Raw genomic sequence first — 13,616 nt, forward strand, 5'->3', positions numbered from 1 at the left:
TAGAATGTGTGTCATTCTGTTGGTGCAGGGTCAGCTGCTGTGGAGCTGGGACAGATCCAGTCAGTATCTTGCTCAAGGACACTTCAGCAAGGTGTAACACCTTGAGCTTTTCTGAACTGTTGACGTAACACTCAGAAAACTTGAAATAAATATGCAGTGGACTGAGTTGTCTCACATGTTCTTATGCTGTCAGAGAAGATTGAGGATTTGGAGAAATGTGTCATTCCAAACATCCCACTACCACCACATCTGTGCAGATAGCCGCACAGAGCATCCCTCCTGGTCAAATGACCTCAGATGCAGCGAGAAATGTGCCGCAAAAAAGTTATACAAGCTGGATGCATGGTGTGTATAGAGAGAGTTGGAGAGAAGTGTGTGTGGGTGTTTGCTGTGCATTGGGAAGAGAGATAAAAGCATCTGCATGGAGCTGACAGTGGCACTTAGATTAAAGAAAGACGCTCCAACATGCCACAGCGGGAGAATTAGCCAACATAAGCGAAGATGTGGAATACTGAAAAAGAAGTATTGTGTCAGAAATCATAAATCAGTAAAGATATATTGATTTCCCTTTGCTGTCATCTAAAAAAAGCATACTGTATTCATTATTCATGTTGACAGTGTGTTGCATTGCAACTACATGTTCAGCTGCTGTTCTCTCAGTTTTGGGTGCTCAGTGCAAATACCTTGCAGACCTGCACAAGTAAAAGCATAAGTGTATTCTGCACCTTAGACAAAATATATAAGAATAGGAACAAGAAATGGCAGGATGTAAAACACAGAAAGATTATCAGAAAGTGAGCCTCTTCAGCATGTGCATACCTGCATTGTTACTATGACGACCAAGGTGGCTATGGCAGCACTTTATTATACATATTGAGAGTCTGATCTGGATACTTTAGAACATTAAGAGTAAAAATAAATGAACTTAGCCTGCAGTCTGAACACAGCCTCAGCACTGAGCTTTGGTCAGGTATTAAAGAGTGACTAAACCCCCAAATTTGGCAACAGCTTGTTTGCAGTCACGCGATCCTGATGACGCACAAAAGTCAGATGGAATTGAAGAATGCCGGTTGGGAATGGAGGACAGTGAAATCCTTAAAGCCTTAGATGGACCTGCATGCAGCAGCTATCATCAGAAATTTTCCAGACACACTGAATATGATCCCTACACTTTACGAAAAAGTGATTTTCCCACGGGTTGACCAATTTGCCTGGCGTGGAGGTGATCCAAATCACAAATGACTTTGTCCTGCAGACCTATTGCATATTAAAGTCTTAAGGTGTTTAACTTTTTTCGTGCGTGGCTGGATCAACAATATCGGATCGAAAGCAGAATTAAATGACTGCCCGGAAGAGTATATTTGCTTGAAAATCACTGCCTTTTAATATTGCCATTTTCATGTAAAGTAACTTTACATGGTTGGATGGAGCACCAACATCAGGCTATTCGCTAGCTGGCTAACTGTAGCTCCTATTTTTTACCTTTTTCTTTTACAAAAACCACTGAAAACCTGACATACAAAACATACCGGAGCGCTGTCTAACTCCACTCCTCCAGACTTTAGACAGAGGTTTTTCATCCATGTCTGCCGTCGTTTCTCAGTGATTTTTTAAAAACTTCTTGCCTTTATGTGGCACGGCTTTTGAGAGACAAAATTAGTTCTTGTTTTTTTCCACAGCCATAAACAGCACAAAAAGTCTGCATATTCCATGCAGAAATCACTTTCTGCCCCCCCTCTGCAGTTCTTCACAGTGACGTGACGTCATGTGCAAACAACCTATGCTTACTTATCAAGATCTATTTTTAGCTTGTCAATGTCCCGTTTTTGTCACGGAAAAAAAGGTTATTGATGAATAATGTTGGTGAACGAACACTCCAAACAGCACACTGACACAGTTAGCCACTTGCTAGTTTAGCACTAAGAAGCTACAGAGAGGCTACAAAGACGACTCAGGAGGTGGTGGAGACCAAAACCAAATGAAAAGAGAGTGGACACTGGGCTTCCATATATCATCAGGTGGTCATGACTCCATGACTCCATGACTCATGGTCATGTGTGTTGCTCTGTGACTACAGGTGAAAACAAGCAACTGCTGGCTCACAAAATTACCATATCACTTAAAAGTTGATATGTTGATGCTGTGTTCACAACTTGTTTATGCTGCCCCCAAGTGGCCAAAAAGTTGCTACAGGTTGAGGTTGCAATATGGATTTAAAATGAAGTCCAAGGCAAAGTCTTTCTGTGTAAAAGGCTAAAGGAAAGTCAGTACAGGATTCTTCACAGATTGCAATGCACCCCCCCAGTCCCCTAACACTTTCTATCCTGGGATCTCTCCTCTTTGTGTAAAGAGCAAGAAAGAGGTCAAGTTGTACATACACTGCATTTGGAGCTTCCCTTTGATATTCAAATTTTGGGAAAGAGTCACACAGGAAATCCACTAAATTTTTGTAAGAACTCACAGATAAATCCTGGTTTGTTTCTGTTAAATCCTTCAGGAGAGAGGCTCTCTCTGTTAAGTTTTCAGCAAAAACTTTTGAACAAGCTTCTGTTATGAGCAGAAGATGCATTCTGTTTGAATGGATTAAGTCCAGACCTCCTACTGTTAACCAGTAGAATAGAGAAATCTATAAAATTTTGCCGAAATGAGAGGGTTTAAATAATTTAAAAATATTGCATAAAAACATGATTTTCAGGAGGTACAGGGATAAAGGGGGGGTTTGACAATCACCAGCTGTTTACAGGGGTTACTGATAATTTATTTGGTTATTTAATATTTATTTCTTCCTGATTTATCTCTTTTTTAAAAATGTAGCTATGATTTTGGGTATGTTGGTGTATGCATATATGCTTAGTTAATTAGGTGTAAGTGTACACACATGGAAGCTAGTTAATTAAAATTCAATTACTTAATTACTTATGGAGAGGGGGTGTGATTAAATATATTTTGTCTATCTGCTTGTTTGTATAATCATTTCACTGTCGAAATCAAATCAAATCAAATCAAATCAAATTCAAATCAAATTAAATGAAATCAAAAAATCAAAATTCACTATGTCCCAAACCTCTATTTAGAACTGTCAGATGGAGGTCTTGTCTTGTCTAAGACTGTGTGTAAAGTCCACAGTGTGTGTCCTCTCACTTACCTGGATGAGGTCTCGGGCCAGCAGCTCCGTCTCCCCAGCAGGAATGCTGTCATCCAAACTCTCCCAGCGTTCCCCCAGGCGGAACTCCATGATATAATGCTGGATAGGTGCTGTATGATTGGCAGGCGGGATCCAGGTGAGCAGGACTCCCTGCTGCGTGCGATTGGCTGTGAGGCACCGTGGTGGGGTAAGCAGCACCAATGGTTCAGGGGTACTTATAGGAAATACTGAAAGGTTGAGAATATTTGTATGAGTGACTCAGTTATAAATTCAGTAAACAGTTCCACCAGCATGATTCAGTCCCCCGTCACACTTTGACACTGACATGTTGCAGAACTAGAATAAATGTGATGAAGCTTATATGCCAAATGCATCTCTGACATATAGATAAAATTCACATTCCCATGACTTCATCTCTGAGTCCTTGCATCATATTTCATCTCTCCAGCTCATAGTTCATCTACAACTATCCTGACTTAGCTTGGGCGGCCTCATGATATCACAGTATACCAAAGTATTTGGAAAGGTATGTTTTTCAATACCATCATATATACAGGTGCTCCTCTTTCTATTACACTCATTGTATGTAGTGCACAGCATGCACCACCAGAGCTCAGTCTCTGGACTCTACTGGTGGAACAGGCGGCTAAGCTGAAAGACACAGTGACACCTAGTGGTGGAGGATGAAGTTACAGGACTGTAAACATCTGGCGGCCAGCAGGCGGAGAGAGACCATGGAGAATAACAGCTTGTAACATGTTTTTTAATGTCTAACTGGGAGAATTAATGATTTATTTGGACCAGACTCTAGCTGCTAAATGTTGGAACAGTGCATTGTTTCACTAGATTACTAGCAAGAGTAACCAAGATGGTTTGGGTGGGTTTTATTTTGTTTTTGTTACGTTTGAATGAACAGTGTTTTATTAGGGGTGAGCAATATATCAGTATCGTCATACAAGACCAGATATTGCATATATTGGTATAAAATATTACATAATGCCCAAGCCTAATCTTGACAATCCATATGTCAGTATGATTGGATCCAATCGCTCATCTTTCTGATCAAATCTGCATACTGAAGTTTATTCCTATGTTCACAGTCACTGAACTCACTCTGCACTTATACTTTACAGTTTTTCTCTGAACACCTGTGAACATGGTTTGGTTGAAGGATTTCTGTGTCCTTGCCGTCACCCTCATTTACTAATTCATGCTGTCATCTCTGCTACAAACAAATGATAGTTAACCTGTAGATCCAACTTACGAGCTACTACTTTATTGTTTTGCCTTAATAAAAAGCATGGCACTTTAATAAAAGTGTCAGGATATGTGAAAAATTAATGGTGTAAAAAGGTTTTTTAAAGGAGAGAGACAACAAGCAGGCTGTGGGCTCGGTGCTTTGTTTTCTTTGTCTCTATTCCTTGGCTGACACAGGAGGTGATGAAGCATGAATAGTTATCCCAATTTTCAGCATGCCACTTATCTTTAAGTAATATTCTGTGACGGCTTCATTTACATTAAATAAATGTCCTTTTCCTCGCTGCTATACGGAATGATGTAGTGATTCAACCAATGGCAAGTTTGGACTTTTACACTATGGTTCTGATAATCTGTTTTTAATTTTTAAAATTTTTAAAAAGTGCTGTTTTTGAGCATGTGTATGACACAGAGCAGTGTCTTAAAATACTGTAGCAAGTAGAAGTTTGAGCCAGCGACTGTTGATTTCACCGCCTTCTAATGACTACATTTATTCAGCTTAAGTTAAAAACATTAATGCTGTAGGTTGGTGGAGGAGCAGAAGAATACATCTTGGCTGTTGTTTGGGTAAAGCACTCTTTTTCTGCACACTGACATCTGCACATTTGGGTCAAAGATGGTTTTGTGGAAGAAGAAACACTTCGTATCATTTTTTGATGTTTTAAAAAGTAAAAATAAGGTGTGGGTTTTGTCCTTTTGCTGTTAATCGAGGCCCAACAGAGTGGCGAGTCTTTCACATCAGTGGGGGACTGCTGGGGTTAGTGGCTTCCCTGTCAAACAGGGTGTCTGACAGACAGATAAAGTAGTGAAAATACTCTCAATTTAGCATACACTTAAACTGATATTGAATTTTTTAAGTAAAACTGTTTTTAGTTAGCTAAACCCCCTGACCCCTCCACAGCAGTACATTGCTTAGTTTCCATGTCAGACTCCAGCCTGCTTCTCCAACCGTGGCTGTGCCGACCGATAGCTACTGTATGTGATGGATAAGCACCTCATACAACCCCACTTCAAAAATATGAACTATCCCTTTAAGTAATATTTTAGTAAATACTGTGATGTTTAAAGACTTACTGACTGAGACATCCTCAACAACAAGCACTGACATTATTTAGTCTGATTTTAATAATGTAATAACAGCATTTGTGATAATGTTTGGTAAAATTATATCATGTTACATCAAAAAACATGAGGCCTTCTTTAAATATCTAAAAAATAATTGCTATTAAAATTAGACAGAAAAGGTGCATTTTTAAAATGTATTTGAATAGTCTAGCCTGACAATTTGACATACTTTTTTATTATTAGAGTCAGAAAATAAACTATCCACCAATTAATCCACTCACTTATTCACTGAGACCAACAGTAGCTCTTAGGAAGGTTAACACTGTTTTAGAACATTCTCTAAACCAGAATAATTTATTACCTCTGCTCCAGATAATCCTCAACTACGTAGAATAGTTTGAATTTTCAGTTTCTGACTAAACACCTGCAGACCTCAAAAAATATTAAAGTTAACGCTTATAAAACATCTCCCTGATCTTCTACAGCTGAATTCTTTAGTCTGTGAAACATCACACACCAGCACCCACACAGAGGGTGTTGTTTGGATTTCCAGAGCGTGAAACATGAACTCACACTTCACTTACGGCACAGAACTTTCCAAAGATTGCACTGGAGCGCTAATTATCTGGAATAATATCTTAATTTTTTTCTTGAACTGTACTTATTTTACATTTATATTGGGCTGAGCTTTCCTATGGTCCTTAGCAGTGGCTATTGTTACATGCACACATATGTTACCCTTTTACTTTTCCAAATGAGACAATATTCTGAATTTGATGCAGATCAAATAAACAGCATATTCCTTTTAAATTTTGCATAAATATAAAATTTTCAAAATGTAGCATTTTCATATTAAGATATGTGATGTGCTGATATTTCTTGGGATTTAGGAGCATTATTTGGGCATGTATACAGCCAATTCAGAATGAGCATCTCTACTGGGGCATTTACTGCAGTGTGCGACACACGGCATATCGTCTGTTTATGGTTGGCTCTGTGCGTTGTCATGGATACACTGTACACAAACCAACGCAGCAACAGTAGCAAAAGCTGTGGGGTAGAGACGCATGCAGAAGAGCCCTCATTGCTGACAACCTTTTTAAGAAAGTGGTTGCAGAAATGAAAGAGGGAGGCTGTGTTCAAATGGTTCAACAAGTCCACCTTCGGTAGAAAACTGAAAGAATCTTATTTTGATACAAGCAGCAAAATGAAAAAAATGCTCCAGCTGTTCCATTTCTCCATATTTTGACATGATAAACTACATGATGGGGCGAGTTAATTGGAGTATGAATGAGTAATAGTTGAATATTCATTTTAATTTGCCATGTAATAGCTTGGTAGGAATATTGTCTTTTTTTTTAAAAAAAAGGGCAAAAAATGGAATATTCTGTGCATGTAAACATCCGCGTTGTTCTTCCTTGTTTAGAGTCGAAGTGTTAGAATGCTAACGAGAATAAAACTATACAATCCCTCTGAAATGAACCTTGTGATTCGAGAAAATGTAGTTTCTTCCACAAACACTAAATATGAAAAAAGATCATTCTGAATGTTGGCTGTCTGGTGAGTCTAGCTGCCTGCCTGTCAAAGCCATTTTATTTTTGGATCCCTTTGTCCCCAGCCAAGCAGCAGTGAGTGTACTAACCTAGTGTGTTCACAGTGACAACCTCGCTGAAAGGGCCTGTGCCAAGCTTGTTTTGGGCCAGGATGCTGAACTGGTATGTTGTCTGTGGCTCCAAGCCGGGCACCACCATCCAGTCATGGCCTCCAGGCACGGGTATGGAGAGCCAGTCATGTGGACCTAAACGCTCCCGCTTCAGCCTGGACAGGAGTCAGAGGGAGAGGTGAGCGCATAGACACGACAGATTTGTAAAAAGATAATGAGGGAGCCTTCACTTTTTTGTTTCAGACTGAGGTAAAAGTCAACATAATTTTGATGCAACCCAGTCACCAGTGAAAATATTGGCATTTTGTATTACTGCAAACCACAGAGATGTTACTTTGCATTTAGGAAAAGATCCTGTTTTAGTTTAAAACATCTGGTTTTGAAGGCACAATCCTGGCTGGAAAAGCAGCAATGTCTCAGTAAAAAACAAATATTTTTCATGTCACATTCACAAACCCACATTTGGTTCTTGAAAAGCAGCTATAAAATCTGTGTGAAGTCTCACTATCTATAACAAAATATGTTATGAAATATATGCTTATTCCACAAAAACTATGAATAAACTATGATGCCAATAAATGAATAATTTCTTATTTTCTTTGGTATTTTTATCATATACAAATATGCAATGATAATTTCTGGGTAATATGTATGTGGGCATAATCATGTGACAAGACAATAAGATTATATGAAAATAGTTGGTTAAGTACATGGCTCAGAGGTAGAGTGGGTTTAAACTCTATTTGAGGGGTTGACCGTTCGATCCCTGGCACCTCCAGTCAACATTTCCAAGTGTCCTTCGGTAAGATACTGAACCCCAAATTGCTCCCAAGGGCTGAATGTGTATGAATGGAGTAGCAGGAGGCACTATGTATGGTAGCCTCAGCCACCAGCCTCAGCCACCAGTGTGAAAGGGCTTTGGGTGGTCAGAAGACTAGATAGGCGCTACACAAGTGTAGTCCATTTACTATTTAACATAACTAGTAACTAGCGGGCCTTGAGGCCTGTCATATCAGCATGCACTAGGAACTGTCAGTAATTACATCACTTTTTGCACAACACTTATTTTCAAAAATGGTTAATAAAACACAATTGCGGGACGACTGCATGTTCACTGAGTGATGTTCTCTGACTTGTTATGGAGTGAAAATGGAAAGGCAAGCCCCTTATACGTGGGAGTGGACACGTATGAAGGATTTCTGGGAGGTGATAGTCCACGATTTCAGAGGAATTGTGGATTCAAAACTTCTGGATGATCTGCTCAACTTTTGAAGAGTTATATGATGCAATAACAGCTCTTGTAGCTCCTGCTGCATTGTGAGGGAGGCAGTTCCTACCGACAAGCACATAGCCATAGTATCATGTGACCTATAAAAGCCAAAATGTGTTTCCATTGCAGTTATGCGTAATATGGCTTTTCTAATCGTCTGAAATACCACCTCATGCGGGCATAAAAACATTTTTGTGATAAATGGGAGTTTTTTCAAAAAATCGATGTGTTTTCATTAGGCACGTTAATTTAATTTAAAAGCGACACAGCATATTAATGAACATTAGTACAAAATACAAATGTAAATATGGGCAGGACTACTAATTTAAATCTGTGGTCCCTTTGCAGGTAGCAGACAAGAGAAACATTAACTTAGAAAGAAAAAGTGAAAAAAAAGAAAAAAGAAAGAAAAAAAATATGAATAGTTAATTTTATATTCACAAGTTTGCACAATTTGAGGGTTAATGGAAATGCACCTACTGATATGATTCATATGAGATGTGGTTTGCAGAAATGTAAAATGCCAGTTTCCTCGGCCAACTGTGCTGTCAATGATATAAAAACATGCTTAAGTCTGTAAATGATATAATTTATAGTAAAAAAGAAAGAGTCTTTTCTCAGCATCAATATAAACATTGTTTTTAACATAACAATGTAACATAATGTAATAATACTTCTGCTAAAGTTGTAGGTCCACCATCCAATACTACATAATTATAAAATTAAACACTTCATTGAATATTTCCTCAGTGAATTTCCATTCACTTCATTCACAACATGACTTTGACTTGATGGTAAGCCCATGCTGCGCCCAGCTCTGCAGTTTGCTGTTTGCCCATGCCACACACTCAGCACTAACTGCACCTCATCACCAAAAAAAGCAGTAAACTGTTCACATGCAGCCGCTGCAACACTCCTACTGTCAACTGCACGCAGTGATACTGCAGTAAAGTAGCTCATTTATGTTCAAATTAAATCAACATCACGCAACACATCACCTACTGAGAATGTTAATAAATAGTATAAATAGAGAGGGAAGAGTTTTTGCCCCTAGTCCAAAACTGATCCCCTCAATATTAAGGTTTTTTTCCCCTTACATAATACAACTGCACAGTGCATCCCTAGCCCTGAGTGAGCTCCATTAAAATTAAATAGACTGAAATTTAAATACACTTTTTTACCAACAGCAGGACTTCAGAGGGAGGAACCACCTGAGAGATGTCCTTGAGATGGATGCTCTGCTTGCATCACTCACTGATGTTTGCTGTCGGTGTGAGCATCATTAATTAAAGCTGCTGTCTTTTCTATATTTGTGCTGCTCTTTGCTTCCCTCACTCTTTCAATAAAGCATGACGGGTTACAGTAAACAGTCAGACTTATTATAGCTGATCCTGTGGATTTGTTTAGGACATCCCGATATACAGTCAAATTTAAAGGCACTTTATAACTTTGATAAGTGATGTTTATTCAGTTCATCAGAATCAATAAGGACAATTAAACAAGCACAAGAGGATGCAATCGCAGTTTCTCAGAAGGAAATATTTTTTTTGCCGTTTTTCTGACTGAAATGTATCAATCACTGGCTTCCCAAATCCAAATACAGCGGCAAGATGATCAGAGAATTAACCCTCCTATTACGTTCATTTGTCATTACAGTAAGAATATTCCTGAATGACGGGGTTCATATTACATCTTTCAAATGTTGTCAGAAACAAAAAAAATCAGAATAAACATTTTTTGTACCTTATTATTTACAAAATTATTAACAATTCAGTCAATTTAATTCAATCAAGATCATGTCAGTTTTTTCTTATGCCAATTTTTTTTTTTTTAAATGAAAACTGGAAATTAAAAATACAGTATACATAAACTTTTTCTTTGAGATAGGAACTTATATCTCACATTTGCAAAGAAATAAATTGTCTAAATTTAATACTACCATGTCAACTTGACCTGATCAGTAGCTCTGTGATATAAATCATTTCAATTTTTAAAGTTGATTACACTAATTACGTCCAGTAAGAGAAGTTTCATACTGAAAAAAGGTTTAAAATATTTTAGATTTTCAAATTTTTAAAATGGGTCAAATTGACCTGCAACATAACAGGAGGGTTAACTTCTATTTCTATTACACTTTCATTTCACTTCTACATTTCACACATTGTGCTTTAGTTAACAAATGAAGCAACACCTCATGGCTAAAATTTCAAGTGACTGAATAAGTGTGAATGAATAAATGTTCAAACCCCAGACGGTTACCCTGTCAAGCAGCAGCAAAGCAGCAGCAGCAGCAGCAGCAGCAGCAGCAGCAGCAGGTCAGAGAACTTTGGGTCATGTTCAGTTTAGTTGTAACTGTTTTTAAAGCGTTCCTCCAGAAACTCCAAGATTAGAGATGAAAACTCACTCACACTGGATCTCCATGTGTTTCCATCTCTACGCTTTCACAACTGTTCTGAACACAACCCTGGAAGAAGACATTTTTCAGAAATAACAGAGGATTGGAAGAAGAAAAAGCAGGAAGCAAAGCATGCTGGGATGACTCACACATGGCCATACCAGACTGAGAATGTCTGCTGGAAGCCTCCGTCATAGCCCGCCTCCCAGGACACATTGGCCCAGGTGGAGGACGCCACCACATGGACGCCGGTGGGGGCGTGGGGGCTTGTGCCTGCGGGGAGGACAGCAGGGAGGAAGGTGTTGTTAAAAGGGCACATTAGTCACTGCGAGGCCTCGCTGTGATACAGAACATTCATTTCACTTGCCAAATAAATTTACTCGGAGCCTGACCCAGTAATGTGTTTTTAGGCAGCCAGCAACCCAATACAACAGCTAACTGTACAGGGAGAAAATATTTCAGGTCGCATAAATAATCTTGAAAAATGGTCCAAATGAGATCATTCTGTAGCCGTTACCTGTCAAACATAAATAATATCAGAAAAAAGCTCAGAATAATTTCCCCCCAAAATTCTCAATATGTTTTTGCTCATTTCCAGTATCATTGTGTGGATAGTATACAGGAGCCAGAGCAACAGGAAACGAACCAGGAGCCAGTGCAGTCATTGTAACACTCTGATTGAACTGGCTCACATACACATAGGAACTACAACGGTCAGCAAGGACATAGATGGTAAACAGGACAGATGAGGCCAAGGACTCCATTTGCTGTAGAAATTCAAACAGTTTAAAAATGTAACATTTCAAATTTTTTAATATTTTTTAGTAGGATCGGGGTACCTTTGATTGAAAAAAAAAAATCTGGAGGATGGATTGAAGGTGGAGTTCTGACAGTTACTGTGATAAAGTATAAAGTAGGGCTAGTGACATGGCTTTAAAATAATGCAATATTTTAAGGCTATATCATGATATGTTTAAATGTTTAAACTGATGTTAACTACTAAAATATGAAATAGTAGCTTCTGTCAGATAATTAAGTTCATCATCATCATGACATTTTTAAAAAAGTATTGTTATAATTAAATAAATCAAAGCAGGCCACATGATGGTAGAAATAGGGCTACCTATTAAGCCTTTCAGGTAGTGATATGTAGTCCAATTTACAGCATTGCGTATCTAGATTTGGTAATATAAAAAGTTTGTATCTGGATCAGGTTCAATCAAATGTTGCTTTAAAAAAAACGGCTCAAAGGTAAGATGGATCAGTTGATCCTGGACAGCAAAACGTGGGATTTCCAAAACTGAATCATTCAGATTCAAATTCAATTTTCAGAGCAGCTGGGCTGTGGAGAGCATGCAGTCTATTCAGCAGATGACTGACTGTGAACTCATTAAAAAGTTACGGGGAAAAGCAACAATACCAATACTGTCTACATCCGACAGCATCTGTTCCAAAGCTTTTCATCTCGAAGACATCAAATATTCACCACTAAGCAGCTTCTGAAGAACCCACTTACTAACAAGTCACAGTCACCTTCACCGTCAGAGCTCCAGCTCACTCACTCAGAGAGTTTTGGGAGTTATGTGCTGTAATTGTATTCCTCAGTGACCAGTGGCCAGGTGCACTGACTTTCTGGAGCTTCCACTGGTTGCCTGGCAACCTCCCAGAGATGACAAGGCTCCAGGAAGTCACAGAGCCCGGGGGGAAATATGGCACGAAACACCACATAACACCACAACTTGTTTGTTTTTATATTGTTGTGTGAGTATTAAATCAGACAACTTGTTCTTTAGTGAATGTTGGAGGTGTGCCTTCACACTAAGCCAGGCTAGCTGTCCCCACTGTTTCCACTACAAACAAACATGACAGTGGCGCCAAACCTTCTCATCAAATTGTCAGCATGACAGAAAATAATCCAAAATGTCAAAAAATTCCTCTTTAATGCACAACTTTCTCTTTGGTCATACAATGCAAAAATGTGAGATAAGCATGTTCAGGGAACTAAGAATTTGCATAGTTCAATCTGATTCCTCAAATGCTCCCTATCATTGACTGATAGTTGAATAATGTTTTTTGTTATACAATGAATCCATACTCCCATATATGACACACAATTAAATATTATAGATTGTTATGTATTATAAAATATTTGTCCTCTTGAGTTGGCAGAGTTTTTTTTTATAAATGGTCTTGTTACATCCAGCACTGTTTGTTGTGTGTCATAGGTGCATGTGTAGGTGTAGGTGTGTGTGTGTGTGTGTGTGTGTGTGTGTGTGTGTGTGTAGGTGTAGGTGTAGGTGTTGCAGTGGCAGCACTGTTCTCAGGACTGAAAGGGAGCAAAGGAGACCAATTGGCAGACAGACAGATAGAACTTGTCACTTAGTTCAGTTCTTGCTTGCTTTCCTTGGTTGTAAACAACATCAATCAATGGAAACACAGCCAGTGCAGTCAACTGTGTTTTATCGACATTTTGAAAATATTGCTTAAGTTTTGCGCAAATCTGTAATGTAAACCCACCTAAAGAGAGAGTTGCAAGCCACAAACACTTGTCCTCCCCCAGTGATTCTGATAGAGTATTATTCATCAGTTAAAGTCAAAATACTCAATGCTCTACAAGCACTTCGTTCTTATGTGACTCCCCACATAGCCTAAATAGAATGAACTACTTTTTCCCTCAACATCGACAATTCCACCGTGAGATCAGCAGTCAAATCAGGTTGGAGGTTCTGGACACCTTACATCGTCATACACTATATACACAGTCAAATTTCAGGAAGGTATGAAATATGACATACCTCCCAAGCCCATGTATATATAGATC

General features: G+C 38.7%; 1 protein-coding gene across 1 annotated transcript in view; it reads right to left on the reverse strand.

Moving 5' to 3' along the window:
* Window positions 1-13,616, reverse strand: part of LOC121952593 (protein turtle homolog B-like) — a 184,112-nt gene that overhangs the window by 34,328 nt on the left and 136,168 nt on the right. The window contains exons 12-14 of the mRNA XM_042499364.1: window positions 10,945-11,068; window positions 7,110-7,285; window positions 3,146-3,372 (exon numbers count right to left, since the gene is read on the reverse strand). Coding sequence (XP_042355298.1) covers window positions 3,146-3,372; window positions 7,110-7,285; window positions 10,945-11,068 — 527 coding nt within the window. The remainder of the gene's footprint in view (window positions 1-3,145; window positions 3,373-7,109; window positions 7,286-10,944; window positions 11,069-13,616) is intronic.

Source organism: Plectropomus leopardus, chromosome 13 (assembly GCF_008729295.1).
Source record: "Plectropomus leopardus isolate mb chromosome 13, YSFRI_Pleo_2.0, whole genome shotgun sequence".
NCBI classification, from domain to species: Eukaryota; Metazoa; Chordata; class Actinopteri; order Perciformes; family Serranidae; genus Plectropomus; species Plectropomus leopardus.